General features: G+C 46.6%; 1 protein-coding gene across 21 annotated transcripts in view; it reads left to right on the top strand.

Moving 5' to 3' along the window:
- Dock9 (dedicator of cytokinesis 9) overlaps positions 1 to 24,050 on the top strand; it is a 279,931-nt gene that overhangs the window by 240,737 nt on the left and 15,144 nt on the right. For all 21 annotated transcript variants that reach the window (XM_076545581.1, XM_076545587.1, XM_076545586.1 and 18 more), the window contains 6 exons: positions 7,822 to 7,944; positions 8,931 to 9,044; positions 10,468 to 10,614; positions 14,223 to 14,433; positions 19,875 to 20,065; positions 23,714 to 23,814. In XM_076545581.1, the coding sequence (XP_076401696.1) occupies positions 7,822 to 7,944; positions 8,931 to 9,044; positions 10,468 to 10,614; positions 14,223 to 14,433; positions 19,875 to 20,065; positions 23,714 to 23,814 (887 nt within the window). The remainder of the gene's footprint in view (positions 1 to 7,821; positions 7,945 to 8,930; positions 9,045 to 10,467; positions 10,615 to 14,222; positions 14,434 to 19,874; positions 20,066 to 23,713; positions 23,815 to 24,050) is intronic.

Genomic DNA, 24,050 nt, shown 5'->3' with positions numbered 1-24,050 from the left:
GGAAGATCAGCAAGTGCTTGTATCCTCTGAGCTATCTGTCCAGGCCCTGGGATCAGTATTCTAACAGTTCAATGTTAGAATTCCAGTGACTGCATCTTGAGAAATGATGATACAGTGGAAATGTGAGGTATGCAATGATAGTATGCCATTGTCCAAGCCAGCTCACAGATTTGTTTATGCCCAAACTAGAGGCAGTGTATGGCTTTATTTTAATTGATTTCATCCTAAGATAGAACAAGCAACATGTATATGGAAAAAGTTAAGTGCCCCACACAAGCACTTTCTCATATGGGAATTAATTGTAATGCATATGCAACCACAGGTGTGTGGGGGTACACACCGGTGATCGTGTGACATTTCCATAAACAGGTGTTTGATATCCTCTATTATGTTAGTACAACATCCTTAAAAATGAAATTAGCTAATTTCATGTTTTAAAACTTCCTCAATAGCTTATGGATTTCATGCACTGAGATTTTTAAGCCTAGTCTGGTATCATAAAATGTGTGCTTTATGGATGCACAGAGTCCACGTAGGCCCTCCCCAGCCAGTTCCTGCGCATATCTATGATTATAAGAACTAGCTTAGTGTTTGTTTGTCCAAGGTGGGAAACACGTTGGGCATTATGCATGACCACCTTTCAGGATTATCACAGTCTGCCCATTGCGTGGTTTCCTTCTGGTTTCCAGGGACAGTGATTGCTGATTCAAAGTATATAGAATTTCATATACACGTTCCAGTGTTTAGTTAGGACGTCTTAGTTTTATGACTTTTATAATTTTATATTGACACATTTAGGCTATTAAGCTTAACTGTCTGTGAGTACTGCCTCTTATTTTTATTCTGAAGCTCCTCGCTTCATGAAGCAGCTACAGTTGTCTAGATTCACGTTAGTCTAAATAGTTTACCACAGACGCCCTGATGTCCAGTAATCCACATTTGATGCCATGAGGAAAGGTTAGGGTTTATGTATTTCTTGTTATGTATGTGGCGTCTCCCCTGCATGTATGTCTGTGCCCCGCGTGCACGCCTATCGGATACCCCGGGGCAGAAACTAGAGAGCCCGGGCCCTCTGGAAGAGCAGCCAGAGTTCTTCAGCACTGAGCCGTCTCTCCAGCTCCAAGGCTTGTTTTGTTTGCTTTTAATTTGTTATTGAGAAAACCTATACTAATTATACTTTCATAGCATATATTATCATTTCTTTACAGTAAGAAATGAATTTGGGTTGATTAATTATAGATCTTGAATGCCTCCTCACTAAGAAAAGGAGATAAAACAATGTTCAGTAAAATATAAAAGTGCCTGATGAGTTCTTTCCTAATTTGTGATGATGGTCTATGTGTTTTGGTAACGGTATTTCATATCATCCACTAATCGCTTTTTGTTTTGTCAATCTTTGCCATTCCTAGTCATTCTGGGGAATCTCCGTGGTTGAACTCTCATCTTTTTGTGTGTGTGCCAAATATAACAGATGTTTCCCTATGAACTTATCTCTACCCTACTATATATGCATACATGTCATGTATCAACATATACTACTTGAATTCAGGCTGTATTTTTAAACCTCTTCCTGTTTCTAGGTTGACTAAGCCAGAGAAAAATTGTATTTAAATCTTAACTTTCTGCTTAGGAACACTTGACACAGAAGAATATGCACCACTCTCCTTAATATGTATTTATGAAGTGGCAAAAATCTCGGGTTACTTGAAATGTACCTTATGTGGATAGGCAGCAGCATTTTAAAGTCAACCGTGACCTTCCTCACATAGCTCTTTTGTGTCTGTTGTCATAGTTAATATATGTCTGTTTTCATGGCTTATACATTTATCTACACTTGGGCCTGGAGAGATGGCTCAGTGGTTAAAAGTGTTTGCTACTTGTCCGGAGGACCCATGTTCTGTTCCCAGCACCCACATGGTAGCTCAAACTGCCTTTAACTCCAGTTCCAGGGGATCTGATAACTTCTGTTAGCCTCCTCAGGCCCTGCATGTACATGGGACACACACAGACAAACAGACTCATATAAATCTTTTTAAAAGATATATATTTTTTAGAAATTATCTTCATTAAATCACTAATTTCATTTTTATGCATAAAACTTTGAGTATGCCACAGCAAGTGTGTGTTTAATCCAACCCACTTCCCCTTCCCATCTGGACACCCTGGTGCAGATGCTCCGGCCCATCAGGCTAAGTGCCAGCTCATCAAATACCATGTGTCTTTTAGGTTTTTATTACTGTGATAAAACACTGTGACCAAAGGCAGCCTGGGGAGAAAGGGGTTTGTTTGATCTTATGCTTCCAGGTAATGGCCCTCCACTGAGGAAGTCAGAGCAGGGGCTGGGGGGGAGGCCTGCGGGAGGGCTGCTGGCCTGGCTTGCTTGGCCTGCTTCCTAATGTACTTCAGGACCGCCTGCCCTGGGGTCGCGCTTACAGTGTGTCTGGCCTTCCCACAAGCTTGCCTACAGGCCAGTCTGGTGGAGGCACTTTCTCAGTTTTTCCTTCCCAAATGACTCCTGGGTGTGTCTACCATATCTTCCCTTCCTCTCATTTTGAATGGATATCACTCCTCTCTAAATTCCTGACTCCCTGTGAGCTCTTTATTGAAGTGCTTGCTTGCTACCATTTTGCATAAACTCTTTACCGGCCCCTCTCCTACACAGAGCAGGAAATGCTGTTCTGTGTATCTAGTGCATTAGTCCCGGTTGCTCCGAGAACGCTGTGTATTCCCCCACGGGCCCCTCTCCAAAGCAGATTTCATTTGTGCCACAGAGCCTCACAAGCCACCTGTGTTACTTTTATTGTCCCTATGACCAGTACCCAAGAGGAAACCATTCAAAAGGGGGGAAGATTTATTAATCGTTTCAGAGGCTTCGGCCTGGTCTAGTGGCTCCATTGTTTTGGGGTCAAAGTGAAGCCGAAGAATCATGACAGAAGGGTGTGGTGGTGCAGAACGTTCACTATGGCAGCTGGTGATGAAAGGCCTTAAAGAAACACCTGCAATGTTTCTTACAGAGAGTGGCCTGTGGCATCCATGCTTGGGGTTTTGATGAGTGCGTTTTTGTGGCAAACAGAAGTAAGGACAAATGGTGAGTCGTAGGTGGCAGATAGAGCCGAAGAGCCTATAGATAACAGCACGTTATCAACTCCGGCACTTACAGCATCCAACAACTGGAACAGCGAGGCGAGACCAGCACGAGTAGTTAGTAACTGCAGCATCCAGCAGAACCGGCCAAGGATGCCCCACTGAGATCCCCGCTGAGAGCCTTCCAGGCCGGGCTGGGCGTCCCCTGCACAGAGGCTCAGGCTTCTTTCCCACCAGCATTCTTGGGCCACTCTGTCGGAAATGGTTTAGCTTCCAGCTGTCTTCATGGGTGTAAGATTTTCAACACCCTTAGCTGTTTGCTGTTCTCATGTCTCCTTGTTGCAGGGGACCAGCCTGCCCTAGGACAGTTTTGGAGGACACTAGAAATAGACATGCTTGCACCTGAGACAGGTGAGCCCACCTCGCTCACAGGGTCTGCTTTAACTAGTACAAACAGCTCGTGACCGTTTACCAATACAGCTTCTACCTAGCGACCCACTTCCTCCTTCTGTGCCCCAACTCCTGAAATTCCCCCCACCTGGGGACCAAGCCTTCGGAATAGCACAGCTGAGCAGTTTTTACAAATTACAAAGACCTGGCTTGAGTAGATTTGGTTTTACAACCGTGGTGTCAAGCATGCTTCTTGTACACAGTAGGTGTTTGACTAAAATGTCTGGGGATGAAAATGGCTGAATGGAAACTTTTAAAACTAGTTCCAACTCTTTTAACTCCTTGAGAAAATTTTCAACTTTTTTGTATCACATTAAAATCACTCTAGATTCTTAATATCGCGGAGTGTATCTGCAGTCCCAGCACTTGGGAGGAGACACAGGAAGGTACTGAATTCGAGACAAACTGGGGTGCAGTTGGGTTTTGTTTTGTTTTGTTTTTTTTTGCTCTTTTGGGGCCCCCCACCCAGCTCCCAAATAAGTACAAGGAGACTTATTCTTACTTATGAATGCCTGGCTTACCTTGGCTTGTTTCTAGCCAGCTTTTCTAACTTAAATTATCTCATCTATCTTTAACTACATTTTGCCTCTGGGCTTTTACCTCTCTTTATTCTGTATATCTTTCTTTCCTTCTTACTCCATGGCTGGCTGGGCGGCTGAGTGGCTGGCCCCTGGTGCCCTCCTCTCCTCCTTTTCTTGCTCTTTCCTCTTCCCTAGATTTCTCCTCCTAGTCTCTCTGCCTGCCAGCCCCGCCTGTCCTTTCTCCTGCCTAGCTATTGGCCATTCAGCTCTTTATTAGACCATCAGGTGTTTTAGACAGGCACAGTAACACAGCTTCACAGAGTTAAACAAATGCAACATAAACAAAAGCAGCACATCTTTGCATCATTAACCAAATGTTCCACAGCATAAATTGCACAGCACTGGGACTCTGAGTTCCTGTCTCAAAGCTGTGTTCCAGACGGTGAAGTAAAGGGACTGCCAGCATGACCACTGCACAGTGTGCCAGGGCTTTAGAGAGCAGCCAGAGGCATCTGGAGAAGTCCAGAGCAGAGAGAAAGAAGTAGGCTGGACATGGCCAGGGCTGAGGAGTGGGAGTGAGTGGGAGTGAGCACAGCGGAGATTTACTTTAGAGGGAGTGGAGTGAGAGTAGCCGTGGGCAGAGGGAAGACCTGGCCTGCCGTTATCCAGAGAGGAAGTGGGTATCTGGAAGGAGGAAAGCCTGGGGAGGGCAGACGGGCTAGGATGCTGGTGTGGACTCCGAAATGTGTACCAGCTACTTGTGATGTGCACCTGCAGGCTGCCATCTGTGTCTGCTGCCAGGGGTAAGGGAAGTGACTCCTTTTGGTAGAGGTGGGTTGGCTTCACCAGTTCCTGAGCAATGCTGGCTTTTATCTGACTGCCAATCATCCTCAGTCCGGGTTGAACCCATTTCTGGATCTATGGACTGCCTTTTGGACTTTGGGTAATTGAAGTTTCCTTTGGACCTGACATAAACAAACAAATAATTTACTTCAGATTTTTATTATGCTATAATTGCTAAGGGGTAGAATTAAAGTTATCTACTGTTTGTTTAACTGATCCACAGTAAATAGGGTACCATTATTAGATAGATATCTGTTCATGGTGTGACCGAGGCAACTAGTTAAACCAACTGTACTTTTCCACATAAAAAAAATCTACATTTGTGATAAACCTGGAAGTTAGAATACAAGGGACCAAATGATTGTGCTATAGAATAGTTTGAAAATAAAGTTTCATGTTGTTGACATCATCAAAATACTTGACTACAACGTTGCCATCTTGAGAAACCCGGCTTCCTTGAACTCCTTCGGCCACCTCTGTGGTTCCTTGGTAGCACCAGGATACAAGTGCTTGGGAAATACACTGGTGGTGAGTGCGTAAAAAAAGAAAGAAAAAGGAAAGAACATGACCGCTCCCAGGTATGGTGGAGGAGGAAGTTTATTGTTGATAAAAGGGAGAGCATAGTCAGAGGCAGGGACATCTAGAAGAGTCCAGAGTAGACACCACCTTGAGCCATGTGAGGAGGGAGGGCGGAGCTTCTGACCAAGAGGGCCAGCTGGGCCAAGAGACTGGCATAGCCAAAATGGCTGGACTACGTAGGGGCAGCTGGGGGAAGGGCAGTGCAACCCTTGGGCTGGAGAAGTTTGGGGTAGAAGGCGGGGTACAGCAAAGAGGGCCATAAAACGTAGAGGCTGAGGGGTGCAGGGAGAACCTGGGGGCCAGTGTCCACTTTGATATGTTAGTGGGCACCTCAGTTGGCCCTTTGTTTGGGATTTGAGGCTTTTGAGAAACACAAGGCTTTGACGGAGCTCATCGACACCTCTCCACACCAAGGACTGTCCCAGTTTTGCTAACTCACTGAGAAAAATACAAACCTGCTTCTCAGAACCACTTGCTCACTGACTGTGGGTGTCAGGTACCGTGGAATAGCATGTACTCTGGTAGAAATAAGTTTGGTTTTTTTTTTTTAAGCAAAATTAATTCCAAGTAGACAGTAATGATCAAATGTGAGAAGCTGATTTAACTGAATTAGCACAGTTTCCAGGTTGCACAGCATGGGACGGGGTGGTGATCAGTTCTTACAGACCTGCCCAAATACCAATGAGGGTGAGAACTGAGACTCATTGTGTTTATTTTACAACGACGTGAGCGCATGCCTGTGTGACTATGAAATTATACAAGCTGTATTTTTATGCTTTCTCTTTTGGCTTCTTAATAAGCAGGGGAACCTGAAGAAATAGCGTGTTTGGTGTGCTGGACTGTCCACTAGAAAAGACTAGAAATGAAAGCAAGCTAGACATCCGGGTTCTTTGCAGCTGTTATGGTGCTTACTGTGCACATCTGGCTTTAATGGGAGCTACGATAAAGCCTGGGACGACTCATACCTTTTTATAAGCACTGGTGCAGAGTTCAGTCATACAAATGACAAATCTATGATGTATGTGTCATCAATATAACGTGAGTTAAATAGGCTTGATTAGACAGTATCGTCTGACAGGCTGATTGGTTTAAAATGATATTTTCTTTGGCTCTATAAACCGTGGGCATTGGACCTGTGATGAACATTAGCCTAAAAATGGAAAACATGAAATTCTAGAAGAACTAATAAAAACCGAGGTTTCGTGGGGAGCACGTGGGCCCGTGGCTCCGTTGGTAGAGTGCTTGCCTGGCTGTGTACAACCCTGTGTTCAATCTTCCACACCATATAAACCAGGTGAGCCCAGCCCAGGATACATGAGCTGTCTCCAAACAATAACAGTATAAAAAAATAAGACGGAGGCTGCCTTCCAGTTCCAGGGTTAGAGATGAGACAAATATGTTCACCTTATTAAATCCAAACCTACAAAGCAATCGGTAATTCAGATCATTGGCTGGACTCTCCGGTCCTTTCCACAGCCGTGAGATGAATGCTAGCCCCCATCACCTCCATGCTGCCTCTCTTCTGCCTGCCTTTCCCATCCCAGCATTCCAAGCTGCGATAAAGCCTTAAACTTGACCCATCCTGGCACCATGATGAACCAGTGTCTATGGCTAAAAATCGCTTGTGATGATTAGTATAAATAAGCCATAGACAGTGTTTCTTTCCAAGTCCAAGAGCTCTGCCCAAAGCAGATGACTGTGCAAACTTCTATAGGAAGAAATTGCCAAGAGGAGGAGGAAAGGGTCCCACCACACACCATCCCTGGAGAACTTCAAGATGTTTAGTTGGAGTTGAAAACATGCTCCATGTCTCCACATTGTCAGTATTTGTTCATCAGAAAGGAAAGAAATTTCTAAATTCTGCTTCTAAAAGGAGAGCTAATAAACAAGAGCTCAGAGCTTGTGAGAGTCTACCATTGTCAATTTCTATACTTTTAAAAAAAATTATCGTATGTATCTGAGTGTTTTGTCTATGTGTATATATGTGTATCACACGTATGCAGTGCCCACAAGAAGGTATCAGAATCCCTGGAGCTGGAGTTACACAGTTGTGAGTGCCGAGAACCAAACCTGGGTCCTTTACAAGCGCAGTCAGTGCTCTTAACTGCTGGGCCATCTCTCAGCCCGGCTATGGTACCTTTTTAGTTTTTGCATGTAAACATGATTTGGGGGAAACAACCCCTTAAGGAACTTGGCAGGGAGTTGTCACAGTCATGGACTTAGTGCTCAAGAATTGTGTCTGATAAATTCCACTGCAAGCAATCTTCGGGCTGCACATTCCCCGAGGGATGCGATGACAGAGTCTCCGTAATCTCTCCCGGCCCCGCCCTTTCTCTTTGACCAGGATGTACTGATGGAGCTGCTGGAGCAGTGTGCAGATGGACTTTGGAAGGCCGAGCGTTACGAGCTGATCGCTGACATCTATAAGCTTATCATCCCCATCTATGAAAAGCGGCGGGATTTCGAGGTATCTCACCGTCTCTTCTGTTTGACGTGCCCCAGCCCTCATGCAGAGAGAGCCAGCAGGCCTTGGTCCAGTGACCCCACATTACATCCAAGGTCACCATCTACAGATTATCAGATGTACCCATCCCAGGCCCTGTCTATGTAGACACCCCCCTGTTTGAACTGCAAGGGTCCCATCCCACCGCTGAACTTTGGAAGAGTTTCCCTAAACAGCGTTGTATGATTTCCAGGGGCTCTTTCCTTAAAACTCTTCCTTGCTTCTCCTGCATGGGGGAACAGTGGCCCTTCCACCTTCCAGGGTTCTGAAGTTGGCCATTGCCCCAGCAAATCAAATGCAGTATGAAGAGCAGAGCCTGCATGACACCAGAGGATTTTCTCCACCATCTCATGTCAGTTTGGAAATAGACCTACAATGAGTGCTCATAGCACCCGTTTTAGATAGAAAAGGCTGCAGTCCAGAAATCATCACTGTGAGCTATACAGTCAAATATATTCTTGGGACTGGAGCAATATAGACCAGTCCATAAAGTGTTTGCCTTAAAAGCCCTAGGACCTGAATTCAATACCCAGGGCACATGTAAAAAAGCCAGGTGTGGTGACACATGCTTAGAATCCCAGGGCTGGAGAGACAGACAAGTGAATGCCTAGGGTCACTGGCCACCCAGCATACCCTGCTTGATGAGTTCTGAGCCAATGAGAGACCCTGTCTTTAAAAACAAAAGGTGGACAAGGCCTGAAGAACGCCACCCACGCTTGTCCTCTGGCTTGTGCATGCATGCACACGCACACACACACACACACACACACACACACACGCACGCACACACGCACATGCACACCTCCTGCCTCTTCACACACACAAACATACAGTGACTTTTTTTTCTACTCAAAGTTAAGGTATTTGCAGACACATTATCACATTTATTGTTTTAAATTTTATTCTGCTACTTGCAAATAGGAAGAAATGTGTTGTCTTCTGCTTTCCAGAGACTCGCCCATCTGTATGACACGCTGCACCGAGCCTACAGCAAAGTGACGGAGGTCATGCACTCCGGCCGCAGGCTCCTGGGGACCTACTTCCGGGTGGCCTTCTTCGGACAGGTGAGCCCCCAGGCCACTCTGTAGGCTGTTCTGAGCCCTTGTGTCTTCCTTCTATTAAAGTGATGTCCTGGGGATTTCCCATTCTGTAAATGCTGATGTGATGAATTTGTCTTATGTAGTATGGTTCTTACCTTCCTCTGTAGTAAACTCTCTACTTTTTTTTTTTTCTTTCTTCCTGACTTTCCTTTATTACTTTCTTAAGGCAGCGGTAAGTTCTTCCTCCGTAAGGCATTCTTAGTGTCATCTCTCATTCTTCCATGTGATTTTCAAGTTTCAAGTCTTGTATGTATACTGTCTAGTCATTTCAAACTCCAAAAAGAAAATTAACATTTTATTCCATTTACAGAAATCATCAATTCCCTTACACATCTATATTGCATGTTTTAAACCCAAATTAAGACCTCCTTTGTGCCTGTGTGTCTCAGTCTTTTAGATACTATCTGAGCAAGTATAGTTATCATTGTAATACCTGGGCAACCCTGTCAGAGGGGGGTTATTTAAACAAGTTTTAACCTTCAGGTTCTAACATTATTAAATGGAGTAGATTATCCACTTATTTAGGGTGTGTGATTTTTCTCTGAGCGCTTTATAACCTTCAATTTATTCTGTTATTGTCTTTTATAACTTTATAGCAATACCAGTTTACAGACAGTGAAACAGATGTGGAGGTAATTCCAGTAAATGCTTCTAAAGCAAGTAACATTAGCAAAGTGACTGCCTCTAAGCTCCCAGTGTGATGTGGATTTTTCATTTGTTTGTCTCATGTGAGCCTGTTTTTCCCCCCACCTATATTGTTTTTTATACCATTTTATCTCCTCTTACTTTAGATAAGAAACTTTTTGAACATTAATTTCCAATATTAACCCCCAATCTGGACATTTTAATGTTCAACCTTTTTCACTTCCCATACAGTTTTAAACCTATGGGCACATGTGATTGGTGCTACGCCAGTATCAGCTGGTTTCCATGGAAAGCATTTCCTAATGCTGTGCCATTGACCTTCAGTGTTTTTCTCAGCAGTAAAGCACAGCCGAATTCACTCAAACTTTGTCCTTGCTTGGCCTACTCCAGACCTGACGTATGACTGCTACGTCGTGCTGGCCATTTCTCCATGTGTCCGACCTCCTGGGAATGTGAAACAGGCTTGACCCCCATACATTCCACAGAGAGAGTGTTGTCTCGGACCCCGGCTCTTCCATTTCACACACTTAATGACTTGCATACATTTGCACTTTTGTGTTTTCCTCTGTCTTTGAGCCTTGACTCCAATTAGAACCCTCTCCTTCCTATTTGAATGGCCTGTTTCAATGGGGTTTATTTTGGAATCATTTTTTCCCATTGCTTTTGGTGGTTGTTCCTGTTTCACAGTTACAGTCAGCCTTGGGCACACGCAGGGCACCTCTAATTGTGCTGTTGCTCATAGGGTTTCTTTGAAGATGAAGACGGGAAGGAGTATATCTACAAAGAACCAAAACTCACGCCTCTGTCGGAAATTTCTCAGAGACTCCTTAAGCTTTACTCAGATAAATTTGGTTCTGAAAATGTCAAAATGATACAGGATTCTGGCAAGGTATGACTACTGCCTGATAAGTGTCCTAGCGATTTTAAGTTGTGTGTGATTGGCTGTATGGCGTGTGTACTCACAAATGTGAAAAGCGAGGGGGGGTGAGGAGTGTTGCCCTTGAGTGGCAGGCGCGTTTTCTTCCCCTTGTAACTGCCTTCTGTGCTTCCCATGACGTGCTGAACGTTGCGGAACTCTTCGTTGCGTTGGTGAAGCATCTTCAGTTAGCTGGGATGGGGGCGCGTGGCTGTATTCCCAGAACTCTGGAGCCTGAGGCAGGAGGACCGCAGTTTACACACCAGCCTAGGCTAAGTAGTGAGACCTTGTCTCCAAAAAACAAACCCAGAAACAAAAGTGTCCTCTTTTACCGCATAATTGACTTACGAAGGGCCCAGCTGGATTCTGCCCCAGGTGACTCCAGGGTTCTGTCCCTCACTGCACCCTGGTGGGTGAGGCTCAGACATCACTGAGGAGTGAGACCTGCTTTCTTTAGAGTGGCTGTCCTCTTGAGTCTCATTAGGACCCTTCCCAAGCCTACACAGCTGTCCTGAGTGTTTGTGTATCCCACCCGTTCAGAAGGTGTTCGGGAAGCTGGGTGTTCCTCCACTTCCCAAAGGTATCACTTGTTCTTCACATTTTAGAGATGCTCTGGTTTTAACTAAAGGGTGGAGTAGGGGGCTCTGCTGCCAGATGTGACAGATGTGGTAGCTGCCTGGGCTCTCAGCAGTGGGGAGGCTTAGATAGGATGGGTTCAAGGCCAGCCGATGTACATAACCAGACCCTCCCTATCTTTAAAGAAACAAAAACAATCCCAGCACTCGGGAGGCAGAGGCAGGCAGATCTCTGTGAGTTCGAGGCCAGCCTGGTCTGCATAGTGAGGTCCAGGACAGCCAGGGTTACACACAGAGAAACCCTGTCTCGATAAAACAAACACAAACAGAGAAACAAAAAACAGTGTGTGCTTCGTCTCCCAGCAGTGAAAAGCCCTGCATCTTTCTCAGGACACCGGTTTGAAGAAGTCTGTAACCTTTTTATTCCTGAGTCCTCTGCTGGAGTGCCCGGAGTCTAACGTCTGCTCCCTGAGAGCCCTCATGCCCTCCATTCTCATGCTCAGATGACCAAGAAGCTGTCAAAGGACAGAGAAAGCAGCAGGGACCAGCTGGCTTCAGCTGGACGCTGGCCCAGGCAGAGGACAGGACATTCCCTCCTGTGTCCGCCGCCTCCCGGCCTCCTCACGCCTCTGTAGGCTGACCCTGCTTGGGCTGAATGTCTAGTAGACTATGGGACATTTCCAGCCAGTTTCTCTGGAGGTTGATCCTCTGTTAGCGAAAGGACCAGAGAAGAGAACTCGGTTGGCAGCCACAGCACTTGGGACCACTTGCTCTGCTCCTCTCTCAAAACTAGGGTCCCAAGTTGATGCTCTGTGGGCTTCTCTGGGATGTGCTGATTTCTGTTACCTCACCTGTGGAGTCCTGGGTTAGCACACCACCCAGACCAGGGACACACCTCCACCAGCCAGTCTTTAGACACTCACTGAAACCTCTCACCTGCTCCTGTCTCCTCCTGAGCCCCTGTGGTTTAATACCTGGTGTCATTTTAAGCAAGTTTACCTAAGGGAAAGGAAGCAGTGTGTTTTACTGGCAGCCGCAGGAAGACATGAGTACCCACCTTCCGAACAGATCAAGCTGCTTGCCCAGATGGGCTTCTTCTGAGAACAGCCCTGTATATGCAGAAGCAGCTTCCACATTCAGCCTCTCCTCCGGGCTTCTAGTTCTTCTCCTTCCCCATTTACAGTGTGGCCCCATGGAGCCACTGAGTTAGAGAACCATCCTCCTGGATCAGTGTCCTGTTCCTGCTGCCTGTCCACACATGGAGGCTAGGGAGGTACCCCCAGAACCAGGCAGGCAGCGCCTTCCTTACTGCCTTTGAATTGGCTTCACTAAAGAAAGTGGGCTTTAACTGATTCAAATGCAATTATATGATTGTCAGGCCAGAGAGAGGCCCAGTGGGTAGAGGAGCCTCCCCACAGGCCCGAGAGTTCAATTCCCAGATTCTGCAAGGTGGCTGGAGAGACCCAAATCCAGGGAGTTGATTCCTGACCCCTACATGTATGCACCATGGCACATGTGCCCCTGCAGACACACACACACACACACACACACACACACACACACACACACACACACACACAAACAAATGCCTAAGAAGTACAGTTATGATTGTCCACATGGCTTGTTCCAAATCCAGGAAAGTTCTGTGGATTTGGGGTTTCTTGTTTGTTGTTTGTTTTGTTTTGTTTTTTACCTTCTACACTAGGCTCTAACCTTTTCTACCTTTTTTAAGCGCCTCTGCAGAACCGTGAACCCATCTTTGCTTGCCCCAAGCACTCTGCAAGCCATTTCTTCTGTGGTCATTTTATGGCTCCACATTAAATACAATTAGAATGTGCAAAATTGATTTGCCTCGCCAATGTAAATCAGCTTTTGTCTCCCTGTGGAACATGCCTGTTTCATTTTCCATCACGTGTCAGACACCAGAGGACCACCAGTTCACAGTTTGGTTGCAAAAGCATTCATGTGCTGGGTTAAGCAGAAAGGAAACCTAGGGCTTAATTGTAAATTAGGTTAATCTGGCCTTGTACTAAATGAATCCATCTGTTGGCATCTCATTTGATCTGATGACCAATTACTAATATTTTAGGGCCTGACATTTGATCCTTATTCTCAAAATAAACTTCTTTTCTAGCTAAGTACACAAAAGTAGTTTTAAAACAAAGAAAAATTAAGATGGGGAAATCCAGACTAAGGCAGGAAGGGGGTGGACCCGAGCAAGTTTCCTCAAAGAACTCAGTGTCATGGAAAAGTCATAATGGGAAATTCTAGATTAATCAAGAGCAAAGAGACAAGCTTGGTAGTGGGGTACTTCCTCGATAAACCCATCACTTATGAAGCAGACACGGGAGGATCATGGGTTGAAAGCCACACTGGGCTACATGAGACTCTTCCGGACAGAGAGGAGGGCTGGACGGGAGGAGAGGGAGTGAGGGACAGACAGACAGACACTTAAATGTGGAGAGTGGTGGTTGTTAGACTGTCAGTCTGGATACTTCTGAGGGAATTAGATGTCTTGAAGAGAATTGTTATTAAGTATCACAGTGCATTGTGTTTATAGAGGAAAATGTTCTCATTTTCAGGGAAATCTAGGTGGTGTGTCATGATGTGTACTGTTTACTTAGAAATGTGCATGTGGTGATGTGTGTATACATGTATGTGTGTGTGTGTGTGTTTATAAAAGTCTGATGGAAAGGTATATTGACACATGAGTGAAGATGTTGTGGAAACCCACGACTGTCGTGTATGGTAACCTGAAAAACAATTTTAAAACTGTCTCCACACATTTACGTATATGTGTATGCATATCTTCTTGAAACAAATACAGCAAGATGGTGGCGGCGATGATCTAGGCGGTAGGTATGTAGGTGTTCTTTTACTATTTTTTTCCAACCTTCCTAAACTTTCTCTCAATGTTTTCTAATTGAAAGTTTAGAAAATTTGTCTCCGACTGGGAAGAGCCCCCACGGAGAGTGCCTGACTTCAGTGTTGCTTATTGGTTTAAAGGTTAACCCGAAGGACCTGGATTCCAAGTTTGCTTACATCCAGGTGACCCACGTGACCCCGTTCTTCGATGAGAAGGAGTTACAAGAGAGGAAAACGGAGTTTGAGAGGTGCCACAATATCCGGCGCTTCATGTTTGAGATGCCTTTCACCCAGACGGGGAAGCGGCAGGGCGGCGTGGACGAGCAGTGCAAGCGGCTGACCATCCTGACAGGTGCGCCCGCCTCCCTCCTGCCTCCCTCCCGCCAGGTGTTCACATGGTGACTTACAAACATCTGTAACTCCAGTCCCAAGGGACCAAGGGGATTGGACACCCACTTCTGGCTTTCTTGGGCACCAGGCATGCATGAAGGTGCACAGACATACATGCAGACAAAAGACCCACAACACATAAAAGTAAACAAATCCTAAAAAATAGTAAGTGAGCCCAGGGTAGGGGCCAGAGAAATGGCTGAGCAGTCGAGAGTGCTTACTGCTCTTCCCTGAGGTCCAGTTCCCAGCACCCACAGCAGGCCACCGACAGTTGGCTGTAACCCCCTTCCGCGGGGTCTGACACCCTCTTCTGGCCTCCTCGGGCACAGACATGCTCATACACTCACCCATCGACACACACACACACATACACATGCACGCACACCAAGTAAAAATAAAATTAAAAATACACTCAAGACAACTCAATACAGCAGATTTTTTTTAAGTTTCTGTGAGGGAAATGAGATAAGGGTTGTAAAACACAAAAGCTTACGTGTATAAAATTTCCCCACCCCTCCTTTTAGGGAAATATGGAATACGTAATCCACATTGCCCCCACACCGTGAGCTCCCTCTCTCTTAGCAAACTTGTGGTTTTTCTAATGCACACCTGAGTGGCAGATTCTTACCAAGGAGGAAAACTGTTTCTAGATGGCAGATCTTCTCGTGGTTACCAGTTTCAGTCTAATCTCCACACTGATAGCAACCTCACTGTGGAGTTCTTAAATCAGCATCTCTCAGAGTTCTTTCTGGAGCCACCAAGGTCAGCCACCCCTGGGAATTTGAGCTGCAGAGTCCCAGGCTCTACCCAGCCCACACCCCTGAAATCTGCTGAATAAGAAACTAGGGAGGACACCCAAGCCCTGTGCCCAGCAAGCGCTCCAGGAGATTCTGGCGCATACTCAGAGCTCACTGCTGAGCTGGGTGTTTATTTTTATCATGAATCTTGTTGAGGTGGTATACTGATTGGATTCATAACAAGGTGTTCTCCCTGGGCACATATTCTTCCGGGTTACAGTTCACATTTGTTACAGAACTGTTTTAGATTAGATAAAGAATGTGGGCTTAGCTCTCTATCACCAAATCAGAGGACAAAGAGTAACTGGCCACACGGCCAGGCACAGCAGACACAGGCCCTGGTGGTTCTGAGAACAGCCACTCACCACACCTTTAGGGCTGAGAAAACACGTGCCTGGCCTGGGGCTCCCGCAAACCCGGCCACCACATTCCCTGTGTGAACGTGGGGAGATGGACAAACCTCCCTGTGCCTTCGTCTCCTTGTGAGAAATCCTATAAAGTATAGACGGGGGGAAGAGTGTGTTCGGGTGGCTGGATCTCACCTGCCACTGGACTCTTCACCTTAGGCTTGATGATGAGCAAAAGGGACCACGGTGTGACAGAGCACACCAAAACCAGGTGCACGGCGTGCCGTGAGAGACCAGGAAGGGTGGGAGGGATCGTAACCAGACAGAGTAAGCCACTGAAAGGGTGTGAGTGCATGGCAACCTTTAAAGAAACACACTGCGCTTTCAGAGCCCTTGAGCTAGAGTTTTCCCTCCAGTTAGTAGCTTCTGCGCCCTCCACTGTGTCGCGGCAAGTGGCAGAGGAACCCTGGCCTTTCCTGACTTCTGTGATCGAATCATCTGAGAAAACCGCACAGCTGCCCCTGCCCCCAGCTTCCTGGTGGAAGTTTCTAGACCTGCCTTTCCTTTCTTCCCAGTTACTGTTTCCAGATTCCCCAGCTCTCACCCCCCACTCCACTCAGATTGGAGACATCTGCTGCCCGCCTTCTGTTCACCCTACCGTACAGGTGATACATGCGTTCTCTGTCTTCCTGAAGGGCCACACGTCAGGGCACTGGGCCATGTATAATTACCACATGTGGCTTGTTCCGGTGCATACCTGATTTTCCACCTTCTGGGGCCACTTTGTTCTCTCATGTAGTCCTTGGGACAGTAATGCAAGCTTCAGTGAGGCCCCAAAATGAGGTCTATGGCCTTGTGCCACTCACATCTCAGCAAGAGAAGACAACAGTCAGCATGGGTGTTAGAGCCACACATGCTCATAGATGCCAAGGAGGTTGGGAATGTGGGGCTTGGGGGAGAGGAGAGGATGAGGTAAGGCTCATTGAGAATGTGACGTTTGAGTCAAGACATGAAGGAGATGAGGGGTGGCCAGAATGTCTGTGTCTGGGCACTCTGGAGATAAAGGGACTGGTGTGGCTGCAGCCGGGTTGTCTGAGGCAGAGGAGATGGGGTGAAACTAGCAAGAATACCAGGGCAGTGCCACCTGTGGGGCCTGGCACAGACCTGGAGCTTTCTCTGAGTAGTACCGTTGTGCCTGCCTGTGAAGTCTAGTTCCCATCTAAGAAGCGATAGTTGGTCAGGACTTAACCCTGAGGAGGACCAGTGTGAGTCATGGACACCTCACACACCACCCTTGGAGTTGGCTTTCTGGAGTAATAGTGCAACCTCACCATGACTGTCCCAGACGCTGGGACACTGCATGAGTGTGATGCGTTTTCCTTACCGCTGGGAGTGGAATTCCTTGGTGTGGTGCACCAAATGCAAGGGTGGCTGTGGTCAGAACCACCCCTCCCTGCAGAGTGCAGCAACCTCAGTTCTTAGTGAAAGCAGCAGCCTCTGTGCAGAGAGGACTGAGCATCCCTGTTGTCGCTACTCACAAGCTGCTGCGTCCACAAGGACACAAAAGGAGCTCCAGACAGGATCCCCAGACTAACAAAAACATTCTGAGAGTGGAATGTGACCATGGGGAGCACCTCTGTTTCCTGCTTTGTCCGGTCACTGATGGCCCCATCTGATTAAACTGTCCCTAGTCATTTACTAGAGAACTCAAACTTAACTTCTGTCATCTTTTCCTAGTTAAAAAATAAAATAAGGGGGCCAGCCATGGTGGCACACGCCTTAGATCCCGGCACTCATGAGGCAAAGGACAGCCAGGGCTAGGTGGTGAGTTCTAGGGCAGCCAGGGCTAGGTGGTGAGAGCCTGTCACACAAAAACAAAAATAAAATAAGGGCCTGGAAGATAGTTCCGCGAGAAGTGTTTGTGTGCAGGCTTGATGGCCTGAGTTAGACCCCTGGGTCCCACAAGGAGGCAGGAGGGAACCGACTCTCGGTTGTGCCTCACCCTCCGTGTGTGCACAGAGGTCCACACGTGCCGTGGCACAGGCACTTTCACACACACACATGATTAAAAAATAAACTTTGAAGTGTGTACATTTCACATGTACAGATCTAATAGCAAATGAAAATATTACAGGTGTGTAGCCAGATAAATCTTTCCTGCCTGCCAGTACCCAAATAACCAGTCAGAGGTTTAATATTAATTACATACTGTTTGGTCTATGGCTTCTTGCTAGCTCGCTCTCTCTTTCATCTTAAATTAGCCCATTTCTGTCAATCTGTGTATTGCCACATGGCCGTGGCATTACCAGTCTACTGGTGTCTCCCTGGCTCCACCGTTCTTCTCCCTGTGTCTTTACTTGAATTTTCCGATTGGCTATAACCTGTCTTGCCATAGGCCAAAGCAGCTTCTTTGTTAACCAGTGGTAGCAGCGCATATTCACAGCATACAGAAAGACCGTCCCATAGCACTGGTGTTCCTGCAAGAAGATAGAAATGCTAAACACTTGAACTAGCCTAATATCTACACACACAAAAAATTTATGTTTATTTATTTTGTTCTCTATATATGAATACTTTGCCTGCTTGTTTCCACGTGCACCATGTGCATGCCTGGTGTCTAGGGAGGTCAGAAGAGGGTGCCAGATCCCCTGGAACTGAAATTACAGGTGGTTGTAAGCTGCCGGGTAGGTGCTGGGAACTGGAGCTTGGGTCACTTGCATGATCAACAAATGCTCTTATCACGGAGCCGTCTCTCCAGCCCCACAGTTTTCCATTGCCCATTGTCGTGCTGTTTGGTGCTGATATGGTCAGGTATTGTCTTTTAGTGGAAAACATGAGGAATAGTAAATGTTTTCATATTTCTTACCACTGGTAGTTTCAGAACACCTTGACCATTGGCACATTAGTTCTGTCATTTGTGGATTTCAGGTTTGTGAAATGCTTTGCTTGAGATGCTTTTGTTTGTTTTTCATTGATATCTTAGGTTTAGACAAATTTTTTTATTATTATTATTTATTTTACAATACTATTCAGTTCTACATAATAGCCACAGATTCCCTTGTTCTCTCCCTTCCTGTCCCCCTCCCCTTACCCCCAGCCCACCTCCCATTCCCACCTCCTCCAGATCAAGGTCTCCCCGAGGACTGGGATCAGCCTGATAGACTCAGTCCAGGCAGGTCCAGTCCCCTCCTCCCAGATTAAGCCAAGCGTCCCTGCATAAGACCCAGGTTTCAAACAGCTAACTTATGCAACGAGCCCAGGACCTGGTACCACTGCCTAGATGCCTCCCAAACAGATCAAGCCAATCGACTGTCTCACCTATTCAGAGGGCCTGATCCAGTTGGGGGCCCCTCAGCCTTTGGTTCATAGTTTGTGTGTTTCCATTCATTTGGCTATTTGTCCCTGTGCTTTATCCAACCTTGGTTTCCGCTGGCAGTCTAATTAGTGAGAAAGAGGAGGGTTTATATGAGCAAGAAAGGTTAGACAAATTTGTCATGTGACTCAAAGTTGTTCTCTGGAGGAAAGTTCTCAGAGATATACTATGGCACTATTTTTTTGTACTTGAACTGCTGTATAATATCTCAAAACTGTTTAGTCTTTTTTTGTGTGTTTTAGAAGCTGTCTAGAACCTACTCATTTGAATCTCACAACTTCCAAGGAGGGTTAGGACACTATAGATTTTTTAAAAAAGTAAGCAAAGAGTAATAAAAGAGCTTTTTTTCAAAGACACACTTTACCTGTTAAAGGGATAGGAAGGAACCAACTCTGTTTACCTTATGATATGACCTGTCCTTACACACATCATTAAGGACTGGAGAGGTGGCTCAGTGGATAAGAGCACCGGCTGCTCTTGCAGAGGACCTGAGTTTGGTTCCCAGCACCCACATGGTAGCTCACAACACCTGTAACTCCAATTCCAGAGGATCTGATGCCTTCTTCTGGCCTCCGTGGGCAACACACACACACACACACACACACACACACACACACACACACACACACACACACACACACACACACCACTGAACAGATATACATGAAAGCAAAGCATTCATGCATATAAAATTGAAATAAATAAAATCTTAAGCATACAGTATTAAAAAGGAAGAAAGTGTCCCAGCTCCAAAGAGAATTAGCATGTGACATTGGCAAATTCTGAGTTTCTTATCTTAGCTGTACGGTAGGCATGGTGATGACTTTCCCTCAGCACAGGAAAGACCATCCAGACTGTGGAGTAACCCAGCCCTGTTCCTCTGCAGCGATCCACTGCTTCCCCTATGTGAAGAAGCGGATCCCTGTCATGTACCAGCACCACACTGACCTGAACCCCATCGAGGTGGCCATTGACGAAATGAGCAAGAAGGTGGCCGAGCTCCGCCAGCTGTGCGCCTCGGCTGACGTGGACATGATTAAACTGCAGCTCAAGCTCCAGGGCAGTGTGAGCGTCCAGGTGAGCTGAAGAACCCTGTGGGCAGAGGGGCCCCTCAGCCTGTAAGCTGCACTCCCTCACCCCGCCTGGGGAGCCTAGTTCCCTGTGTCTGCGGCGTCCTGTCTTCCGTTATCAGAGGGAGCGGTAGGCTTAACTGCCCCCAATCCTGCCTTTACCGAGCTGTCCGCTGGAGACAGCACACTCGTCACGGCACACTGACTTTCCAGTGACTTGGAGAGTGTTGGGTCCCTGATTGACAGAACGCTCCTCAAGCCCAAGAAAGATGTTAGTAACAGGCTTTCCTGGAAAACTGTTGGTTTCTAGTTCCCATGAAAATCGTGTCTGAAAAAGTACCTCGAGTTTCACCTTCTCCATGGTTTTTTTGTTTGTTTGTTTTGTTTTTGTTTTTTGTTAACAAAAAAAGGTCTTCATTTTAAGGCAACCCAATCGAGTTGATTTTACTGGTAACATGTTTTTAAAGTCATTCATTTTTGAGAATTTCATATATGAGTACTGTATTTACATCATCTCCCCCTCCAACCCTTCCCATGCCCTCATTCTTCCTCAAATTCATGATCTCTAACGTCTAAATTATTAAACATGCATGCACATGCACACGCATGCACACATGTACGCACACGCACAGGCTGCTGAGTCCATTTAGTGTTGCCCGTGTGTACGTGTGTTTAGGCCTGACATGTTGGGATTGGATAACCTGTCAGGGTCTTGTCCCTGGAAAAGACTGATTCTCCCTCTCTCAGCCGTCATCGGTTGCCTGTAGCTCTTCATCTAGGGTGGAGCCTTGTGAGATTCCCTGTTCATGCTGACCTGTCAGTGTGTTACTCTTCGGGTCTTGTTTTAGGTGATCCTATTGTTGGGATTTTGACAGGGAAGTTTTGTTTTGTGGGGTTTTGTTGTTCTTTCACAGACATACATAGCACTTGTGGTGACCCCTGTAATCTCAGCACTTGAGAAGCTGAGGTGGTACAATCAGCTAAGGCTAACCTGGGCTACGTAGCCAGTGCTAGGCAAGCCTGGGCTTCATACCTAGCACAGATCTTAATGTCTCAGCTGAAAGAAAGAAATCTGGTCCTCTGTAAGATTCCTCCACTGTTCAATATTCACACTCAGACCCGCCGTCCAGCTGGACCTGTTCTGTATTTGGCAGAGGAGAGGGGTGAAGATACTTTTTCCCCAGCAGGATTCGGTGGGACATGCCTCTCTAATGCCAGCACAAGTGGCTGAGGCTCAGACACTTGCAGGGTCACTGCTGTGACTTTGAGGCCAGCCTGTACTACACGGTAAGACCCTGTCTCAAAAGAACAAAAACAGGGAAAAGGGCTATAGAGGTCTACCGAGCATGCAAGGAGGCCTGGATTTGATCCTTTGCTGCATAAACTGGCCGTGTGAGGCCATGCCTAATAATCCAGCACCTGAAGGCCGAGGCAGGAGGATCAGAAATTCAAAGTTATCCTTAGTTTCATAACAAGTTTAAAGCTGCTTTGGGCTACCTGAGACCCTGTCTCAAAAAAAAAAAAAAAACATTACGTTTTCCCCCTTCTAAGTGTCGTGTGCTATTTATTGGGAGATCATCTTCGATCTAGATACTAGTTAATGCATACATTGTTTGTGAAGATTTATCAAGCTATATACTTAAGATGAATGTTCTTTTTTTAAGTTATCTCAAATAGTTAGCTAGGTAACAGGCAGATTTTAAGTCATCTCCCTGCAGTGACCAGCTTTATACGTACTTACGGAATTCAAGTACTTGTCTGTTCATTGTTTTCTGGTCCAAGTGTAGTGTGTCTACAAAGCCTATGCAGAAGTTCAACTGTGTAAGTTCTATGTCCGCGACTGTTTTCTGAAATCACTTTTTTGTCTATTTCATCAGATGCACATGTAAAGAATCATGAGTTTTGAGCAAATATTTTACCAAATGTCGTTGACCACAGAAGTATTTTTAAATATTTATAGTCACCTCCCTCATGTCCTAAAAAGTGCCAAAGTAGTTTAGAAAGGGAATATCAGCACTCCAGCAACAGGACCGTACAGCAGGGCCAGAGGTCACATTTTCTGTAGCTAAAAATGTTACTCAATAACTTGACCTGGGAACGGGGACCCTCTATGGAAAGGCCAGGGGAGGGTGGGGCCTGACAGGTGGACCTGTCTAAAGGGTAAGCTTGCAGCACTGTTGGACAGAGACCTTCCAGATTTTATAAAAATGGCCAGCCATCTTACACAGCAATGGACCCCGTGACCAAATGAAGACATGATGTTCCTGCTGGGCCCCCCTGATAACAAAGTCGAGGCCAAAGGAAGTTGGCTCTCCTTTCCTGTGGGTGTCCCAGTGGCTGCGCGCCCCGAGGCTTCCTGCGGCCATGCTTCTCACCATCCTCCTGTAGTGTGTCGCACATAGTATCTGCAGCTGTCTTCTTTGTCTGTTTGAAATCGGGTGTCCTGTCACATGCCAGACAGTCTGTGTGCTGTCTTCACGTGAACTTCATTCTCACACAGCCTAACGCAGAGGCCACCACATTCCGTCACCACGGGAAAGCCAGCTGTCCTTCGCGGGGGCCCCACGCTGACACTGGCTTCTGGGCCCCCCCCTCCCCGTAGCCGCCGTGAAATCACCTGGCCCAGTTCTGAGACTGCCACAGTCCCACACGTGAAGGGCCAGAGCTTCACGCTGACAGCTCTCCCTGCTTGCTTCCTAAGCCCGTGTCCCAGGATCTCGCCCCTCTCTCCTCGTTCCTACGTTGGCAGGATCCTGGGTCACTCACCACACTGCAGAATGTTCCTCATCTTTGGTTTCCAGCACAGCTCAGCTAAGTCAGTGAGACTGTTGGCCGATGGCTGCCTCTACAATCCCATGATGAGGAAGACCGTTGGCCGATGGCTGCCTCTACAATCCCATGACGAGGTTTCCTTTTAGTTTCAATGGCTGTAGGAGCCGGGAAGGTGACTCCTCAGGAAAGTGCTTGCTGTACAGCTGAGGTCAGATAGCCAGACCCACACCTGTAACCCCAGCTCTGAGGAGGCAGAGACAAGAAGGCCCCTGGCTCACCGTCTAGGAGACCTAGCCTAATCAGTGGGCTACAGGGTCAGGGAGAGAATCTGCCTCAAAGTAATCGTAGTAATAATAATAATAATAATAATAATAATAATAATAATAATAATAATGTAGAGAGGGATAGAGCTCTGATGTTGACTTCTGGTGCGCGCACACACACACACACACACACACACACACACACACACACACACACACACACGAACGCTTCTGTATGTTTTCAGTTCTCACTGAATTCACCAGGTTGACTTGTTCAGTACAATGTAGCACAAATTCCAGTGTCTGAAATCCCGTGTGAAGGAACTTTGTGGGTTTGGAGACCTGGGCTCTGGTGTTTTGCATGTTGGTTGCTCAAACCTGAGCGAGTCCTTACATTCCCTCCACTGGTTCCCTCTCACATAAAATGAAGGGTGGCGTATGTGATGGGATCAAGCAGTGTACCTGATGTAACTCAGTTATGATTTTTTTCTTGGCCGTTATGTACTAGGAGTCGGGGATCATGAGTGACTCAGTTAAAGAGCACTCAGAGTGTGTGGCAGCTGACACAAGGAAATGGTAGTGGTCCTTTTTCTTCTAATCAAGCCTTGTTCTTTCCCCAGGTCAACGCTGGTCCACTAGCATATGCCCGGGCCTTCCTCGATGACACCAACACGAAGAGATACCCTGACAACAAGGTGAAGCTGCTGAAGGAAGTTTTCAGGTAGAGTATGCTGAAGTTTCTCTTCACGGGAACCATTCCTCCCTCTGTGGTGCTCAGCGTTCCCACGGAGACCATTCATCCCTCTGTGGTGCTCAGCTTTCCCACGGAAACCATTCATCCCTGTGTGGTGCTCAGTGTCCCACGTAAACCATTCACCCCTCTGTGGTGCTCAGCGTTCCCACATAGACCATTCATCCCTCTGTGGTGCTCAGCTTTCCCACGGAGACCATTCATCC

This window comes from Peromyscus maniculatus, chromosome 9 (assembly GCF_049852395.1).
Source record: "Peromyscus maniculatus bairdii isolate BWxNUB_F1_BW_parent chromosome 9, HU_Pman_BW_mat_3.1, whole genome shotgun sequence".
In the NCBI taxonomy this organism is placed as follows: domain Eukaryota; kingdom Metazoa; phylum Chordata; class Mammalia; order Rodentia; family Cricetidae; genus Peromyscus; species Peromyscus maniculatus.
Note: the sequence above shows the minus strand (reverse complement) of the source record. Positions and strands in the feature narration are given on the sequence as shown.